We start from the raw sequence: 19,529 nt of genomic DNA, 5'->3' as shown, positions 1-19,529 counted from the left end.
TATGATTCATTCCTTTATAATTGTCTTTTAATAAAACAGGCATGTGATATGCTCTCTGGACCTAGAACCATACAGATAGTCCTTGGGACCACAAAAGAAGAAATCCTGAAATGTGACTGTGGTCCTTGCTCATAGAATTGCCTGTGTCACTAATAGAAGGCTGGAGAACCAGGATTCCCTTCAGGTCTCCAGGGCAACAGGCTAGGTGACCAATCAACTCCTAGGCCTAGGCTCATTGTTGGAGGTGTAAATGTTGCTATGACTACTGAAACCTTGGTGACTGAAAACAAAGTAGAGCCTGTTCAGTCTCCTAAGACTACATCAAGCAAGTTTGTAGACATGTCTGTGGAAAAGATGGTAAAAGTAGAAGAAGTATGCAGAGTTGGAAAAGGGGCTGGGTTGGATGCGTTTCCCTGGTTGAGGTTTCCAGATCAATTTACCAGAAATGGACAGATGTAACAGAAGGGTAGTAGCAGGAGTGGGAGATTATGTCTGGCACATAGTAGGTATTCAGATATTTGTTGCATACTAACCGCTGCATGTTACCTTTGATCCATTCTGAAAGGAGTAGGACTTTCTTCCCACCTCCCCTAGGAAATTGGCTACTCCCTGTCTCTAAAAAGAAAGGTTTCTGTGTCTCCCACTATGATAGGGTACTTAGTGAGGTACTGGAGATAAAGGCAGATCAACAGAACTCCCATTTCTTGCAGAGTTTTCAAAGGGCCCTGGGACTTAAGAAGATGGTGGACAGGTAATCTCTGCTTCTACCCCTTCCCTTAGCCTTCAGATTGACCTTTTCACCCTCCTGTCCTGAAGCCACTTCTGAGATCTCCATCTTGTTAGGGGCTCCTCAAGAATGCAAACAGGTATGGGAGGGGCAAGAAGCAGCCCTTGTTCTCACAAGCAGAGATCAGCCTGGTGCCCACTCGGTTAGGCTACATAGGCAATGGTTTTTATTGTCACTTCCTTCCCATTCTCTGAAGGAAAATTGGATCAAGTTTTTGTTTTCTTTTTTTACCTTTTAAGGAAAATTCAAGTATTTGTTGCCCATCATCGCACTAACCATGTGGTAGGTATGCAGTAGGTATTTATTGAATGAATGAAAGAGAAAACTCAAAAGATTAGGCTGGGGCTTCCCTGGTGGCCCAGTGGTTGAGAATCTGCCTGCCGATGCAGGGGACACGGGTTCGTGCCCCGGTCCGGGAAGATCCCACATGCCACGGAGCTGCTGGGCCCGTGAGCCGTGGCCGCTGAGCCTGCGTGTCTGGAGCCTGTGCTCCACAACGGGAGAGGCCACAACAGTGAGAGGCCCACGTACCACCAAAAAAAAAAAAAAATTAGGCTGTATATCTCCATCACCTGGGGAACTTTTTTAAAAAACACAGGTCTTAACCCAGAAGATTCTAAAATGGTCTGGGGTTAGATAAGATAAGCCTGTTTTTTAAGGTTTCATAGGTTATACCCAGAGGTAGCAAGGATGTGAGATAACAAAAATGCATATAGTTTTAGTGGGAATCAAGATTGATGCAGCCTTTTTTCTTTTATTTGTTTATTTTTGGCTACGTTGGGTCTTCGTTGCTGCGCGCAGGCTTTCTCTAGTTGCGGTGAGCGGGGGCTACTCTTCGTTGCGGTGCGTGGGCTTCTCATTGTGGTGGCTTCTCTTGTGGTGCACGGGCTCTAGGCACACAGGCTTCGGTAGCTGTGGCACACAGACTCAGTACTTGCGGCTCATGGGCTCTAGAGCGCAGGCCCAGTAGTTGTGGTGCACCAGCTTAGTTGCTCCGCAGCATGTGGGATCTTCCTGGACCAGGGCTATGAACCCGTGTCCCCTGCATTGGTAGCCAGATTCTCAACCACTGTGCCACCAGGGAAGTCCCTGATGCAGCCTTTTTTATGAAGCCTTTTTTATGAAATCTATCAAAATTTTAAATTTTGAACTGGCAACTCTACTTCTAGGAATTTACTTTACACACATATACCTGCAAAAGCACTAGAACGTACACACACGAGTATTCATGACAGCATTGTTTATAAAAATAAAAAAGCTAGAAACAACGTGTAGCTGGTTAAATTATGATACAAAAATACTAGACAGCCTTTAAACAGAACGAAGCAAATCTCTATGTGCTGATATGAAAAGTCCAAATTGTTAAGTAATACTGCTTATGTAAACATGATTTCATGTTAAAAAAAATTTAAAAGATAACATTTGCTGATATAGAAAAGTTTTCTATAAGGATACACAAGAAACTGATAACTGTTGAGAAGAACTGGGGCAGAAGAATGAAGCTTTCACTTTTCGTTTAATATATATTTCTGTATCAATCTAATTTTTCAGCCATCTGTAAAAAATACTTGATTATTTTTAAAAATGTCAACAGGATTATCTGAACAGAGGATGTGTGTGTGTGTGTGTGTGTGTGTGTGTGTGTGTGTGTGTGTGTGTAAGACGTACATATATTCCTCTTATATATTAGAAAACCTTAATTCAGACCTAGCCAGGACTGAGTATCACTGGTATGATGGAAGGAATTAATCCTTAGATTGGATTTGACAGCCAGGTCTGCAGTTAAGTGACCTTGGGCAACTCACCTGAACTTTAAAGTTTCCTTGTCTGTATAATGCAAAAATTAATATCTATGGCACATGGTTATTATGATGATTGAGTGACATAATATACTAGGTTCTAAGTCCGTTCCATTCTAGTTATCCTTTCAAGGAGTTTGCAGTCTTCTCACGATGGCACAGAAGTTCTGGCGAAGAAGCAGCCTCACTGATGGCGTTTTTGTCTCCACTCGACTTTAACCCATTCAACCCCTACCTTTCTGCCTGGGACAGGTGGCGAAATTCACACACTCACTGTCTGTGGCAGATGACATTAAGCCAGAGGAGAAACCCATATGCCATCCTAAGGATGCAGAACACTATGGTGCAGGAGTTGGCACTGGCCAACAAGCAATTACTGATGGTGAGTTCTAGCAAGGGTGACCTGAAGTTTCATCCCCCACTGCCCTGTGCCTTTGCCCACTGGGATTCCCAAGCTCTTAGTCTCTGCCTTTATACCAGAGCAGCAACTCTTTAACCGTAGAACCAAAGCTCCTTTTCATTGATTCTTTGCATTCAGCTGCAGAGTCCCAAACTGCAGTCTAGTCTTTGCTCCTCTCGCCTTGGTAAGACTGCTTCTTAGTGCCTAACACCTGCCTCTTGGAACCTCTCTCTCTCCCTGGAGTCCCCAATTGCTGTCATGTCACCATCTTTGTATCCAAGGTGCCTAGAAAAGTTTCTGGTTCATGGTATGTTCTCAGCAAATATTTGCTGAACATTGGAGCTTCACCCATGGGGATAAAAAACGGTAGGCTTCCCCTCCAATGGTTCAGCCTCTATGCTACTGCCTACCTTATGTCACAGCTAAGTCCAGATCCAAGAGAATGGGACAGCAACCAGGGAGAAAGAATGAGAAAGGTGGGTAAACAGAGGTCAAACATGACACTGTATTCTCCCCTCCCCACCAGGTCCGTCAAGCTGCCCTGCACCAGCTGTTTGAAAAGGAGCATCGGCAGTACCAACAGGAACTAAATCAGATGGGCAAAGCTTTTTATGTGGAGAGACTCTGATGGCATTTGAAACATTGTCCTTCCATTCTCACCATACCTGCTAACCTAGATTTCTTGAGCCCCACCCCCTTCAGCTTCCTTCCCAAAACTCACCTGGATCTAGTTATGTGCCCAGGACTCAAGACAGTGCTCCAACTCTCACCTCTCCTGCCCCTGTCAACCCCCTGGTGCTATTGGGGAAACAATCTATGAAACAATGGTAAAAACAAGAGTGACATCTTGTGGTCAGAATGACATATGCAGTGTTGATGTAAGTGGGGGGAGGGGAGGTGGATAGAGGCACAATGTGAGAAGCGAATCCTGATTTGGTTTAACAAATAAAGCTAGTTCTTAAAGGTTCAAACCTGGACTACTGGCTCATTCTTTCAGCCCTAAATCTTGATCTGTTTCAAAAGTGCTTATTCACAGCTGCCATAATCTTAATAGAGCTTTCTGGATTTTGCTCACCACCTTTCTAATCTCACTTCCACTGATTTTTTCTGTATACTTGGACAAATAGCTCTGAATATGGCTATTAATCCACAGGCACTATGGTGCTTGATGTCAGGAGGCCTGGATTTTAGGTTCTGACTTGGCCAGTTATTGTGAGACCTTGGACAACTCTCTTTCCTCTGGATTCTGCCTGAATTCCCATCTCGGCAAAATAACAGTGTTCCAGACTCAAATGCCTTCAGGAGTCCAGCAGTTATAAGGGAAGAAGAGATGGTGGGATTTATGGGGGACTGGAAAGAGCATATGAAATCTAAATGCGTTCAAAATTCTTTAAAGTGCTGATTAATCATTTGTATCTATAGGCCATAGAGAACCTTACTTATAAAGATCCGCTTTACATACAAATGACATCTCAAGCGAGAGAGACTCCCACTCTGCAGCCAGTAACAGGTGCAGGAACACACCATCACTCTCTGATGTAATTGCCATCATACATACTTTTCCCTGTTCCCTCACCTTGCCATCTGCATGCTCATTGGTTACTCATCCTTTCCACACTGATGGTTTCCTGCCCTCAACTCCACGTGGCTCTGTCTGCACTGCAAAACTCTCACCTTTTCTTTCCCCCCTCCCCCAAGTCTGCCTCTGTCCTTCAATATGCATTTTTCATCTGAGCTCAGAGCTTCTCCTTCCTCCTTTCCCTACACACCCCACTGATGAGGAGCACAGAGAAGCACAGCAAGGTATAAAGAGAAGAGCACATGCTATGGAGTCAGGTGTGCGTTCAAAGTCTGACTTCACCTCTTAATTGTGTCACCATGTGTAAGTTACTTCTCTGAGACTCAATTTTCTCTTCTGAAAGTGGGGATAATACCCATCTCAGAGGAACATTTTGAGGATTAAATAAGATTATGTAGAGAGCAAGCCCAGCGCTTGGCTCGCAGTAGGTATCCACCCTCTTCCCTCTTAAGAGATTTCCCTGTGACCAAGCCCTTCACAGGTCCCCTACTGGCCCCCTGCCCAGCCCCCTTATGCAGCTCAAATGTCATTCTCCATCCCAGGCCTGTCTTTCTGTCCTATATATCCATTCATCCTCCAGTCCCCATCAGCCCTTCTTCCCAAGCCGTCTTATGTTTAGTCAATAACGACTCAAGTGTCATGACACCAAACAAGACACGGAGCTCACAGGCTGGTCGGGGAGGCAGGCGTTGACCAAGTCATGACAGGTATGATGAGAGTTTTATAGGAGACAAAACCACACACGTGTCCTGGATTTGACCCGCCAACCTGGTTGAGTCTCCCGTTCCTTCTGCCTGTTTCCTTGCCCTCTATTCCCTGAGGGTTCACCTTGCCTTCACTTCTTTCATCTTCCCTTGTATCTATCTCCCAGCTGCCCCCCACCTCTTATATATGGCAGCATAGCCTGGCGTTAGGAGAACAGGCTTCCACATGACAGAGCTGGGTTTGAATTCTGGCTGTCACTTACTGCCTGTGTGGCCTTGAGCACAGTAACTTTAACTTTCTGGGTCACAGGGGGTTTTTTATATGTAAAATGGAGATTACTGTGGAGATTAAATAAAGCACTTAGAAGAGAAGTGGCATATAATATCCAATAAATGCTAATCATAATGATGATAGCCCTGTGATAGTCTTTCTCTTTTTATTTCATCTCCATTACCTGGCTGCCCTCCCCACCTCCCACCATACTCTCTCTCATCAACCACTTTTATTCCTCTTTCCTCTGTTCATTTGGGCCCACAGAATGCCCCGCCCCCTCTGCCTAGATCCCTGACCTTGGCCTCTCTCCCCAGGGCTTGTCAGTACCAGGCTGGCTCCAGTATTGGCAGTCCGGCCCCCTACGGAGCCCATCTCCTCTGATCCTCTCTGCCTACTCTGTCCGCTCTCATCACATCAACTGAGTAGTTCACCCCATCATACCCATCCAGCCCCTCTTCCCTCTGTGGCTGGTGCCTTACCCAGATCCTCAGGCTCAGAAGGACTCAGTCTTGCTTGAAATGGCTACACAGAAGTTACTTTCAGGAGAGCTAGAAAGCTTTCATCAAAGGCAATCTGAGATTTCGGCCTGGATATGCCGTCCTGTCAGTCTCCTCCTAAGAGAGCTGCTCGTCCCCTACATCAATGTTTCCTGTCTCTGACTCTGTTTCCCCAGTGCTCCAAACACTAAAGTCCTTTCAATTCCTGCTAGTCCCTTTCCCAGCCTCTCTACCTCCAGCCTGTGGTTCTCCAGGACAATCAAGATTCCCAGAGAAGGGAACTAGAACTTGACGGAGGGGGTGTTAAGGATAAAAAGGAAGGTCAAGAAAGTAAAAATTACACACGGACTGAAACCCATAAGACAACACCACAGGTGCCTACCTTGGAGCTTGTATGCCCATTTGTTAGTCTTCCCCTGGAAGGCAAGAGCCACACAATAGGAATTGACTGGGGCTTGGGACAAGCTATCGATCCAGACCAAGGGCACTGTCGAGTTGGCGTGTGTGTGTGTGTGTGTGTGTGTGTGTGTGTGTGTGTGTGTGTGTGTGTGTGTGTGTGTTGAGGGGGTGTGGAGGTGTCTGGCCTAATGGGAACAAGGACACATGGAACAGGCCTGGGGGCTGAAGCAGAGCATCCTCCTCCCACCCCACACTTCCACCCAAGCCCCCCACCCCACCAGTGTAGCTATAACTCGGGCTCCTTTCTGCCACAGTAGAGAGAAGAATCTGCCTGCCACATGACATTCAACAGACCTGATTCTCTTCAGAAGAAAAATCTCCCAGAAAAGCAGGCACCAGGCTGGATCCCTGTGAGGGAAGACTATGAGAGAAGCCAGCCCAGGAGCTTGCATTGTAAAAAGCCCCAGAAGAGGAGGAGAGTCCCGAGGACTGCAGGCTGTTTCCTGGCAGAGGGGGTTTCCTCCCTCCCTTTGATCTCCTAAAGTCTCACTTCTAATTCCGTCAGGCAGGAGAGACCATATGTCTTCTCTGGAGCCCAGGCTGGAGCCTGCTAGTGAGACAGGTCACTCTTCTCTTCTGGACACCCAAGGGTGACTTTAAGGAGGATGCCTGGAGGACATGGGGAGAAGGTGAGAAGGGACAAGATGGTGGGAAGAAGCAGCCAAGCCTTCTGGAAGTTTCTCATGGCTACTAATCTGTCATACTTAAGAACAGGGGGGTTCCAGGAAGGTGTCAGCTGAAAGGCCTTCAGCAGCCTTGTGTGGGTGTTGGAAAGGGAAAGCAGGATGTGCAAGTCCCCACCCCCACTCTGGCAAAGCCTTGGGGCAACAGGAGGGGAGTTGAGAACAGGTGGCAAGGTTGATGAGGAGCTGCTGACACTGCTGGTCCTCTGGGCACTGGGGCCATGACATGATGGGGAGAAGCTCCGTTTTGGAGCTTTGGGGAAGGATAGGTGCCCAGATGTGGAGCCCTGCCAGATATTCTTCCTGGTTTAGGCCAACGTGATCCAGTGAAGGCCAGGCACTAGTTGGAGAGGAGCCGAGTCAGTGATGGCATGAAGAGAAGATGAATAAGAGCCGACTGTCTTGGGAGGCAAAGAGCAAGGGTCAGTGCCCTTCCCCAAGGAGATGGCTCTCTATCTAGCCATGCTTGGTGCTTGGTGTCTCTGCTCTGTCCTTTCTTTGCAGTGAGGAGGAAGGCAGAGGACCACCAAAGTTCTCCTGCCTGCTTCTGTGTGATATGTTTGATATTGGGTTGTTTAATTAGGAACCAACTAAATGTCAAACATATTCTCACAGCAGTAGGCAATTTGGCATCACACTCTTTCCCACCTCAACCTCTGGGGCTCTGGGGCTCCTGTCTTTTTTACTGAACCTCTTCTCTCCAGGACCCCTTTGGAAGACCAGTCGCTGCAACCTATGTGGATTTCAGTCTTGAACTGGAGGGCTAGTGTGGGAGCAGGAGAGAGCTGAAGTCTGAGTATCAAATCTTCCTATACCTTTCCTTTATACTAGAAGGGATATGGCTCTGATCTTTTCCTGTCCTTGTATTTTTCTCCTCCTTATTCTATCCCCCCACCTTATTATCCACTGCTTCCTGTCCCTGGGACTCTCTCATTCCGTTCCCTAAGTGCAACAGAAGGGGTCTTCGGTTTTTCTGCTTTCCTTCAAGAGTCAGCTGATGGTCTATCTGCATATCTACCTCTATTGACTGGAAGCTCTCCTGAGTGGACTCCAGTTTTGCCCTCTACGCTGGTTGGTGTTTCAGTCACACCATTGTTGGGGCCTAGTATTAATACTACCCACCTATCCTTGACATAAGGACTAATTAGAGCCATTTATATTATTCCCTGTTAGCTCTGGTCACCTTGCACTGTGCCCACCTCTCCCTGGTATATTGTCAGATTGTATGGTGCCAGTGTCTGGGATTAACTGCCACCTGTCAGTAGCAAGCCTCCAAGTGGAATGAACATGGCCCGGAACTAAGCCAGGGGGAATAGAGTGGGTAATGAAGACGATTATGATGATGAGTGGGGGGAGTTAAGAAGGGAGCAGAGGGTGAGGAGAAGAGTAGAGAGCAACACAGACCTTGGTCTGTGTGGCTATAAAAGTTCTATTTAAAGATCACTATGGGGAAATGGAGAAATGGAGGACATTATCCTATCTGGATTACTCTGACCATCCCCCGCTTTTCTCCCCCGGCCCCACCTGCTTGAAGCTCTGGGATGGCCTTCTATATCCCTACCCTACCCTCTTACTCCATCCCTGTGGCTCTTAAGGGGGAGGAATGATGTCTCCCTGCCAAGTAGAGACTCTCAAAATAGCACAGTAATTTGATCTGGGGATCTGGGGGAATTGTCAAGGATCATGAGTGGCCTCCCCTCTTCACTGTTGCTCAAGCTCCCTGAATACCAGGAATCAAAAGGTAAAACTCAACCAGTGGAATTTGATTAGCATCCAACACAGTCTGGGTGAGAGTAAGGGGGAAGCTGAAGGGCAACTAGGAGCCTCTGGGTGAAAACTACCATTCTAGAATTGCCAAAGTACCCTTCTCTATTTCAATGTCCTCCCCCTCCCCCTCCCTTCTCTTTTAAAATACCCATAGAGCTGCCCAGAGTGAGTGGAAAGTTTCAGGGTCAGGGAGAACCTTTCCCCTCCCCCCCACTTTCCATTGTCTAAAATCAGCCTCAGCTGTTCCCTAATTTTTCTTCGCTGGTGATGTCAGTCCATCAAAGTGTCTCACCCTGTGTTCCCCTGAGAACAATGATGGGGTGGAGGGAGCTGGAAAGACCATATTAGGAACAAGAGGTGGAGCCATGGGCAGAAATAAAGGCTCAAGTCTGGGGAACTAGTCAATCAGCCAGCAGCCCCTTCTTTCTTACCCTAGTCTCCAGTCCTCCAGTGTTCACAGGTGAGCTCCCCAACAGCCACTGTTCACGATGGAGGCCATCAAGAAAAAGATGCAGATGCTGAAGTTGGACAAGGAGAATGCTCTGGATCGGGCAGAGCAAGCTGAAGCCGAGCAGAAGCAGGCAGAAGAAAGAAGTAAACAGGTAGCCTTGGCCTTGGTCTCTCTCACCTGCTGGTGAGCAAGACTGTGAGATGGAAGAGAGTTTTCATGGGAAAGGCAGTGACCACTGGTGCCAGCTCATCCTTTGGGTGGGAGGGACGCCTCTTCTTCCCCAGCCTCACTGGATAGGCAGAGGACACCTAGGGTATTTACCTCAGACTGCCTGTGTGACCTTGGGAAAATCAGTGGCCCCTTCTGAGCCACAGTGTGTCTGCTGGATTTAAGTGGGAGTGGATCATGTTTTGGAAAAAAACCCTGATTTCTAGAGGAAAAAGTGGGAGCTTGGCATGTAGCATCTCTTTTCCCTTAAATGGAGTCATGGACATCTACATCCTAAGTAAGATATTTACTATCCCGGTGTCTTAATGAAAACCCAGCATGGCTTGGTCATCTTAGAGTCAGAGATTACAAGGTCACAGGCGAAGGGCATAGCATAATTCCTGGGGCAGTTGGCTGAAACTGACTAGGGAGAAAGTGTGTCCCTCTGAGGATGATAACATAGAGGTTGAGCTCAGGGGTCTGTCAGGGCTCAAGAGCCTAGGGTCTGAGACTGCACTGTTGTGTATATATGTCTTGTGTGTGATTCTTGGGGCTTCTATAGCTGGAAGATGAGCTGGTAGCCATGCAGAAGAAGCTGAAAGGGACAGAGGATGAGCTGGACAAGTATTCTGAAGCTTTGAAGGATGCCCAGGAGAAGTTGGAGCTGGCAGAGAAGAAAGCAGCTGATGTGAGTATACAGAAATGGGAGGACGGGTTTAATCTACACACATAGATCTTCATGTTAATAACTAAACACTTGGACATATACGTACTTGTGGATTCAGAGAACATAGACATAGAACATAGACATAGATACCCACATACATGGTGGCATACCCTTGTAATGGCATATACTTTCTTTCTTAAAGGCATGTAGAAGTCTCACCTTCTTACCCCCAATCCAGGAATTTAATTATCTTTCCCAGGACCTGGACAGAAGGAGGGGACTCCAAGTCCAGACTGCTATCACTTTTCCCACTTCCTCCCCTATGCCACATTCTTAGCTTTTGTGTCCAAGGATTGGCACGTAGATATGTGTATTAATAGGGAAACTCTCATCTCTCAACTGCCCAGCAAAGCCAGCTCAGATTTCACAATGGGACAAAGGAGGTCACACTGACCCTGGCCCTATATGGGTTTATTTATCTTGGCCAATGTGGGCATTTACCCTTATGTCACAGAGATGCCATAGAAAACATTGCTTATAGGGCAGCAGAGAGAATCTTAGAATGATATACTATAATAGAAATAAGGACTCAGGGGTTAAAGTTGTCACCACCAGACCTTATTCTGTGACCTTGACTAAATTACTCAGCTTCTCTAGGGCTGAATTTTCCCATTTGAAAATGAAACAAATTCTCTTTTCCACTTCATGTTATCTCATAATCACCCACTTTCCTTCATCTTCAGTCCTGAAGTTAACCACAAAGATAAATGAGAGACTACACAGAAAAGATTTTTGGAAGAAAGGTAACAGGAATCTTAACAGCAACAAAAGAATGTCCCAGTATTGATGGAAATACAGTCAATTCTCAGCACTGGGTTAACAGGAAAATAGGAACATGTGTTTTTTAAAATTCCATTTGGTTTTGTAAAACAGCTAGAGACAGACTAGGCCATCCAGAAATGTTTTCGGTTCCTCACATTCGAACGCTTTGCTATTAGGTTTCTGATCTCCTCTTTGGCTTTCTGCCACTTTCAGGTGCCTGGGGAAGTGGTGAGGGTTGTTGAATATATCATGCCAGAGGTCAGAGACACAAAGCATATCATATACATTATACATGTTCATAGTTTCCAAAAGTTTAGGCCACTGCAAACTATTAATTAATTCTCCCTTCTTGCAAAACTGTGGACAACACAGGTTAATCCTAGGACTTTGGGCAAATGCTTGATGGCCTGCTGGAGTTCCCTAACCTAGGTTCTAGGTATAGATGGATAGATTTCTCTGGTTCTAATAAACGGGCATGGGAGTAAGTTTTCACAAACTGACACAAGGTCAGGTTGATAACAATTTTGTGAGATGTTGAGTAACAACTCTCTGAGAAAGCCCTTAGGCTGAAACAGCTAGTATGTGGGCTTGAGGAGGTGTTTCCAGGAACAATGAAAAGAGCCAACAAGTCTAACCTGAGATCTTGGGGGCGAAAGAATGACATAGAGGCTCTAAACAATATGCCCCAATCATTGGGAAGATAAAGGAATTTGCTGGGGATGAATTCTATCTGTCCTTACACATACACGCAGACGCATACACACACCTCAGCCCCCACCTAGACAGGGTCTACTCAGTACATTCATTTGAAAGAAACTTCTCATATTTATATAGGAATCCACCAAAACCATTTAAATACGTAAAGTATGAGTAAAAAAACTCATTCAACTTTTCTCCCCCTTGTTAGCTTTCCCAACAGTCATTAAGCGCCCTCAGAGATATGTAGGAGAACAAGAAATAGGAGGGGAAGGTTGTAGGCAAAAGGCAAACATCTGTTAGTCCTGGGTTAAGATGGAAACAGGAAGAAAGGTTTTTTTAAAAAATATTTTTTATTTTTGGCTGTGTTGGGTCTTTGTTGCTGCGTGGGGGCTTTTCTCTAGTTGAGGCAAGCGGGGGCTACTCTTCGTTGCGGTGCGTGGGCCTCTCATTGAGTGGCTTCTCTTGTTCCAGGGCACAGGCTCTAGGCGCCGCCTTCAGTAGTTGTGGCTCGTGGGCTCTAGAGCCCAGGCTCAGTAGTTGTGGTGCATGGGCTTAGTTGCTCCGTGGCATGTGGAATCTTCCCGGACCAGGGCTCGAACCCGTGTCCCCTGCATCGGCAGGGGGACTCTTAACCACTGTGCCACCAGGGAAGCCCCAGGAAGCAAGGTTTCTTTCTCAAAGCTGAGGTCAGCAAACTACCACCGGTGGAGTAAATCCTGCCGCAGCCTGGTGTTGTACAAAGTTTTATTGGAACATTGCCATGCCCATTCATTTACATATTGCCTACTGGCTTTCTCCCTACAAAGGAGTGGTACCCACACGCTATGGCCCACAAAATTAGAAATATTTACTGTCTGCCCCTTTACAGAAAAAGTTTGCCGACTCCTGCCTCAACGGGTCAAAGAAGGAAAGTGAGGTGTTTATAGGAATTGGGAAAAGTGCTGAATAAGCAGGAGGCAACAGGTTAAAAGTAGAAAGCAAGGGTTAGAGTCAGCAGCAACATAATATATGCATGTTTGAGGGGAGGGTGCTCTGTCTAATAAGAAGGGAGTTCACAGCTCAGCTTTTGCCCTTGAGATTAATAAACAAGTAAACAGAGCATATTACTTTGATGTAGATATAAGGGGAAGAGAAGGAGGAGGGAGTCAATAACTGCATGTTTACGCAGGGAGTTCTGGTTATCTGAGAAGCCTTTTTGGAAAGTGTAGGATTTGCCAGGACTCCTTGAACAAAGAAAGGGTGAAGGTGTGGCAAGATCAGACTAAATTTATTTCCTCCCTTAGTTCATCCAAGGTCCTCTTTGTTTGTTTTTTAATTGTGGAAAAAATATACATAACATAAAATTGGCCATTTTAACCATTTTTAAGTGTACAAGTCAGTGGCAGTAAGAACATTCACACTGTTGTGCAACCATGTCTAGGGTTCCTTTAATCTGAGATGAAATCAGAAGCTGTTGAAGGTAAAATAAGGGGAAAGAAGAGTGCAATAGTTTGGACATGAGAGTCATAACACCCCTTAAGGACAGGAGGTGAAAGGGATGGGGAGAAGAGGGATAGGACAGACATATACACCTGTTGATATACTGTTGTATTGTTGGTTACCAGGAAGACAGTAGCACTGGGCCCCTTGCTGCCCATCCATCATGCTTTTAAAGGTCATTAGGAGTCAATCCACCTGTTTCCCGGGATCAAGAGAAGATTATCTGTTCAAATCTACCAGCCTCAGGAATGCAGTGGTGCTCTCACCACTCCTTTGGTTTGTTTAAAATGAGGTCTTCTGATTCTTCAGTAGGGCAAAGGGCAGGGACACGCAGTGTGTGTGTGTGTGTATGTGTGTGTGTGCGCGCGCGCGCGCGCGCGCGCAATAGTGCCCCCTGCTGATCAGCACCCAGGTGACAAAGTCTCATTTTTGTTTCCATAGTCCCTGTCATCAGATTTCTCCAAAGAGAGTTGTAAAAATTCTTAGGCCATCAGGGCAGTTTACTGAGGCTTCAAACCCTGTTTTTTCTTTCCAATTCCTGGGGTGGGTGGGGTAATCAGAGTGTACAGGTAACTCTATCAAGCAAATTACTTATTGTTTGCATTGTTTCTGTTTCCTTTGAATAGTCTCAATACTCAGTATTTCTGTCTTCAGAACCAGGAATTGAGTGCAGCACCTGACTTACCTATCAATCTTTCTGGGGATTAGTATTATTAATTTAAAATCCTCTTCTACACCATCATTCTCCAGAGGAAAAGAGAGCTGCATCACAGGAGAGACTTATTACTATTATTACTGAGAAGGTGGCAGGAACACAAAGAAATAAGAGGGAACAGTAAAATCTCCAAGGCCTTTTACTACTGTGCTCCTAAAAATCCTGCATGGCAATGCCTGTAGGGGCAGTTTCTAACTCATAAATAGCTCCTTGGGGTACCTGGAAGCAGAGTGGTGTGAAATTGGTGAGTTATAACATAGAATGGAGGCTGAGTTCCACAGTACTATAGTTTTTCAGGTGCTCATATCACGCTGTTGCACAAAGGATCTGGTAACAGTAGTCTGTAATAGAGGATTCCTTCTGACAAAATGGAGGCATAAGATATCTTCCTCACCTACAAAAGGAATTGTGAGCCTTGATTGATTAATTACCAAGTCCTGAATCATTCAAGGTTTGGAGAGGCTGGCAAATCACTGGTGCATATTGACTCTCAAAAGTAACAGGGGAAAAGACCAGTACTCTAAATAGAACACTTATGTTCATAACTGATGCCAAATAGATTGAGAACTTTGTCAACCTGCCCATCTCTTCATCCCCCATTAATTCCTTTCATTGATTTTCAGGAGATGGGAGAGAACCTACCTGAGCAGACTTTAAGAGGAGGCTGGAGAGGTCATTGTCTTTTGAAGATGAGACCCAGAAAGTCTAGGCTTTTCTTAGTACTTGGGTTTGGAGCATTTGTGGGGTGGGTGTAAGTAGAGGCTTGTAGGGTGTTTATGTTGTGGAAAGGACACAGGGTGCCCTAGCCGGGTAGGTGGTGGCGGATCAGCACTGAGGGAGTGAGGGGTCAACGGCGGGTGTAAAGGCCGCACAGGCCAACCATTGCCGGCAGCCTACCCAGCGACTGGAGAGGCTTAACCACGACGCGCCTTCCGGTTACCATGGTAGTCCTCCCTCTTTCGAACCCCGCCCCGCTGTGCTGGCCCAAGGGAAAGGCTGGCAGCGGTCGCCTAGGGCCACAGAGAGGTACCGCCCCTCGCTCCCAGCCGCGGGTCTCCCTCCAGTGGACGGCCTTCCCGCCTGCCTACGGTGGGAGGGCGCGGCAGTGGTGGCGTCACATCCGGGAGGGTGGGTGAGTTCCGGTATTTCAGGGCGGAGCAGGCGGAAGTAGGGGTGAGAAGCGGCTGCAACGCCGAGCGGAGGAGGCAGGAACCCGAAAGCAAGCAGGGGCTGGGTGGGGACCATGGCCGGGATCACCACCATCGAGGCGGTGAAGCGCAAGATCCAGGTTTTGCAGCAGCAGGCCGATGATGCAGAGGAGAGGGCCGAGCGCCTCCAGCGGGAAGTGGAGGGAGAAAGGCGGGCCCGGGAACAGGTACGGAGAGGGCGAGGCGCGTGAGGGAGGGGCAGGCGCTGGAAAAGATGGGACAGAAGTGGGTTCCATTTTTGCGGTGGAGCACGGTCCTTAGGGGGCCAGCATACTCTAAGATGAAGTGGGAGCCCGGAGATTGGGTGGGGCTTAGCTTCATTTGGACCTCGAGCGGGTGAGGGGGGAACTGGGTGCTCGAGGGAGCAGGTTTTACCTTTGAAGAAATTGAGCTTCACCGGGACTGGCGGGTGGTTTTCTTCCTCCTCCTCTTTTCTACCCTCTCATTCATTCAGTCACTCCGAGTCGGGCGCGGTCAGGGGAGGGGCTCAGCGGCCTCTCCCTCCCCCACTTCCCCGTGGCGGGGGGCGGGGATTGTGCTCTTGTTTGAGGTTTCTGGCCCAAGGGGTGAGAGTTAGGTGGATGCCTCTCTGGTCTGGGTGGGGGCAGAGCCGAACTTACTGTGAAAGGGTGGGGAGTGCGGGGTGGGAACCGCCGGAAAGCCCCCGGCGTGGCCTGCTGGCAGATTTTCCGCTCCCGCCTCCTGCTCAGGAAATGAGGCAGCAGTCGGCTGAGAGGAAGCGCGGTGCCCTCCCTGGAGGAGGTTGAGGCCACAGCACCGCCTCCCATCCTCCGTCCTGGGGCCCTTTCCTCTTAGGGGGAGCCCTTGCAACTGCTAAACCCACTCTCTCTGTCGTAGTGAAGCAGGGGGGGAGGAGAAGGTACTTCACTCTCTGTTAGTGCAAATGTAGGAACCAACAAAACTTGCCATGATGACCTGGAAGGCAGGAACTTCTGCCAGATTCAGGCGTTTATTGCTGAAGTGTGAAGAGTGCAAGTTGAACCGGTTAAGAACGCTTCTTCCAAGCAGAGCTGATAAGCGAGTGTATGTGGTAGAGAATCTGATGGAGTGCCGATTTCTGTCAAGGTTTCTGGTTGACCTAGGCAGTATGGTTGATGGAGACAAAATAATGAGTTCCGAAGTGATGTTACTCTGCTACTTTCCCAATTACCCATTACCGTGTCTTTATTTTTAAGTTCAATAAGTATTTGTTCAACTGAAATTTGGAACTTAAAATGTTAATGGATTGAACGGTGATTTTTGAAACTGCTTTCTGTTTAGAAGTGGTGGACTAGTTTTAGTAAGCCATAAGATTTTCCAAGGTCTAGGGTGCAGTCCAGTGGGTGGGGCTGATCGCCTGAGTTGAGGCTTTGGTCTTGGAGGATCTTGAGGCTGGAGAGGAAAGTAACTGTTGCTAAAATTTGAAGACCTAGTGAAAGAACTCTTGTGGTTTATTGGTATTCCTTGTTGTTCTTTCCCTTGGTAAGTCCCCCCCCCCCCCCTTTTGGCTGCTCCTTCAGGAAGTAGCTGAGAATTAATGTTTGGGGGGGAAAACAGCTGCCCTCCAGGTTAATACTTAAAGATTGTTAGACTAGTCATTTCTTTTTATAACTGGGCATGGAAATGCTGGGAGCTTGTCTTTCTCAGTCACCCATTTCTCAGTGGATTTTTCCTCCGTTCATTATGCCCATAACTTCTAATTATCAATTCAAGTGAGATGGACTGGCTGGGTGACTCTTTATGACTAGTGACAGCTTCTCATCTCCTTTGTTCTGGAGACCAGATCCCCTCCCTTAAAGGGGAAGACAGGGATGGCTTTAAGGAACTAGCCATGTGTTGAGCTCCAGAATCAGGCTCAAAGTAGGGGCATGCTAGGAGTAGTTCTAGGGTAGATGATGTTGTTCCCCCACCAACAGCCCCCAGGATTTTGTTTTCCCCCTAGGATCCTCACCCACTGCCACCAGGATTTGGTAATTTTCCTTGCAGGAAAATTTAACTCCTTTTTTCCCCACCCTTGGTGACTCTAGGGTAATAGGCAGCAGAGAGAGCAGCTTCAGATGTTTCTTAAGCTTCTCCCTCAGAGCCTGCCAAATTTGCTTATTGAGCTGAATGAGATCTAGTGAGAAAGCCCTCAGATGGGGAAGTAGTGTTAAAGATTTATGAAACCGGTGTCTTCTACTCCCTAGCTTGAGGGAACCTAATCTTTTGACTTTCTGCTCTAGTGAACTTTGAATTCCTCCTGAGGAGACACCTGTGGGAAGGGAGGGGAGTGGTGCTTGAACTGCCTGTTATCCTCTTAGGGCATTCTGGAATGTGGGTTTTGCAGGCTCCTCCCCTCCTGGAGCTAGAAGCTCTGCACTCCCTGATGGTATCGCATGCTGTTAGTGGGATTGTCACTTAATTCCTTTACTGGTTGCTTTGTGTGAACATCCAACCCTTGTTGGGAAGCTGGATGAGTCCAAAGCAGAGACTGAGTTCTGGAATACATCTATCTTTTCTGCTCTTGGCCTGGAGATTGACCTTTTTATAATGTAGCACCTTGTCAAATCCACTTTTGATTTTGAATCTCCTTTGCACTTTTTGCGAAACTGAAACAGACTGCAACATAATATTTAAATGCAGTGTTTTTCCTTCTCTGTGTATGTGTGTTGTGGTGGTAAAAATACACAATGGTAAGTATTTACCATTTTAACCGTTTTTAAGTGTACAGTTCACCTTATTTGTTGTCAATACCTGTCTCCTAACTTCCGTGGGTATTTCTCTCTCTGTCTCTTTTTTTTTCTGGTCTAAAAAATTTAGGAATACTACTGAGGGAGTGAGTGGGCTTTGACTAGCAGTTTCGATTGTGGCCTTATTCCCAAATTCCTAGTCTGCAGGGGGTGGGTAGCCGTGGTTAGAATGTCTGACTGTTGTGTGGCTCTCTTCTGTTCATAGGGTCTGGTGGAGTAAGCAACTGGCTTTATCACCTTTCTTTGGTTTAGGTTTGCTTTCCCGCTGATTACCTTTCTCTTACCTTCATACTAGAGCACATACTCATAGGGGAGAGGCAAATAGCCCTTTGCTCTGAGTGCCTCCGCTTAGACTCCACCTTTGTTTACTCTGGGAAACGTAACTCTGCTCCCTTCCTTCCAGCTTGCCTGCCCCTTGATGAAATTTAAAGTCCCCAAGGACACAGTATCTCCCTGGGTAGATATATTTGTGAACACAGTGAACTGGGGCGGTCCATTACTCATAGGGCTCAATCTTAACTTTTCCATTACTCTTTTCCTTTGAATTTCATATGTGGCTTTTGTCTAAAAAGAGAAACCCCAGAGTGGCAGAATGCCAGATTTAGGCTAATCCCCTTCTGTCCTTGGCCCTGATCTGCCTCTGAACACCAGTCCCCTGCCTGTTTCTTGCCTTGACGGGTATAGCATGCTTGGGGAATCTCTTCAGTGTGGAGGATGGTAGCATTTAAACCAAACTCATTTCATAGCTGAAGCTGTTGTCAGCCATCTTCTTTTTTTTTTTTTTTTTTGTGGTGCACGGGCCTCTCACTGTTGTGGAGCACAGGCTACGGACGCGCAGGCTCAGTGGCCATGGCTCACGGGCCCAGCCGCTCCGCGGCATGTGGGATCTTCCTGGACCGGGGCACGAACCCGTGTCCCCTGCATCGGCAGGCGGACTCTCAACCACTGCGCCACCAGGGAAGCCCGAGCCATCTTCTGATGTGACTGAATCACTGTTGTGTTCCCCTCTCTGGCCTTGGGATTTTTGCTTCTTGGGTAATGGAGAATCCTATTATTACCTGAAGGAAGGACCTCACAGTGTACCTCCAAGCTGGGCAGAGGTGGGCAGGCTGAAAGATCAAAACCACATCTAGGCATGCTAAACCTAGGATGACAGAAGAGCATATAAAGTTAATGTTTCCCAGGGCCATGTTTCCCATTCTCATCTGCAGAAGTTAATTCCACTCAATCTCTTGGTACAACTTGATTGGCCTGAAAGGGATAGGCATTGTGCATAGGTTCTGGCCGGAAGGAAAAGTCAGGTAGGTGTCTTCCCTTGTTCCTTTAAACATTAAACAGATCTTGATTTTGCAAGCTTTTTTTTCATTGTAAAGAGAACTGATCCTCTGTGGGAGGAGAAAAAAGAGAACAGTGACTGCCCTCCTCCCTTCCCTCCCCACCAGGGTCTCCAAAGTTGTTGCTGGGACTCCCATCCTGGGTTCTGTTTTGGGTACAGGCTTGTTCAATGTGCACATGCTGTAGTTAGGACATCAAGATGTGTTTTCTCCTCCTCCCTTTTCAGCCTTGCGAAGAATTCTATTGTAAATGCTGATTTGTGGGAGAA

At 47.1% G+C, this 19,529-nt stretch overlaps 2 protein-coding genes across 12 annotated transcripts in view; both read left to right on the top strand.

Moving 5' to 3' along the window:
* Positions 1-339: 339 nt before the first annotated feature.
* On the top strand, positions 340-3,671 carry CFAP141 (cilia and flagella associated protein 141). The gene is made up of 4 exons (XM_067036985.1): positions 340-372; positions 711-751; positions 2,839-2,968; positions 3,513-3,671. The coding sequence occupies exons 1-4, from the start codon at positions 340-342 to the stop codon at positions 3,612-3,614; spliced, it is 306 nt and encodes a 101-aa protein (XP_066893086.1). The 3' UTR covers positions 3,615-3,671.
* A 5,531-nt stretch (positions 3,672-9,202) lies between these two features.
* Positions 9,203-19,529, top strand: part of TPM3 (tropomyosin 3) — a 28,057-nt gene continuing 17,730 nt past the window's right edge. For 3 of the 11 annotated variants that reach the window (XM_059072367.2, XM_059072373.2, XM_059072359.2), the window contains exons 1-2: positions 9,355-9,551; positions 10,170-10,295. In XM_059072367.2, coding sequence (XP_058928350.1) covers positions 9,438-9,551; positions 10,170-10,295 — 240 coding nt within the window. In that variant the 5' untranslated portion in view covers positions 9,355-9,437. Of the gene's footprint in view, positions 9,552-10,169; positions 10,296-15,160; positions 15,365-19,529 lie in introns of those variants that run through there. The other 8 variants (XM_067036971.1, XM_067036972.1, XM_059072345.2 and 5 more) reach the window with 7 other exon arrangements.

This window comes from Kogia breviceps, chromosome 1 (assembly GCF_026419965.1).
Source record: "Kogia breviceps isolate mKogBre1 chromosome 1, mKogBre1 haplotype 1, whole genome shotgun sequence".
Lineage (NCBI taxonomy): Eukaryota > Metazoa > Chordata > Mammalia > Artiodactyla > Physeteridae > Kogia > Kogia breviceps.
This window is presented reverse-complemented; position numbering and strand designations above follow the sequence as displayed.

What these genes read in the sequence shown, in the direction of transcription:
- CFAP141 (XM_067036985.1), top strand. Translation starts at nt 340, where the DNA reads ATGTCTGTGGAAAAGATGGTAAAAGTAGAAGAA. An exon ending in CTTAAGAAGATGGTGGACAG is followed by an intron (nt 752 to 2,838) that starts GTAATCTCTGCT and finishes TGCCTGGGACAG; the next exon opens with GTGGCGAAATTCACACACTC. An exon ending in CCAACAAGCAATTACTGATG is followed by an intron (nt 2,969 to 3,512) that starts GTGAGTTCTAGC and finishes CCTCCCCACCAG; the next exon opens with GTCCGTCAAGCTGCCCTGCA.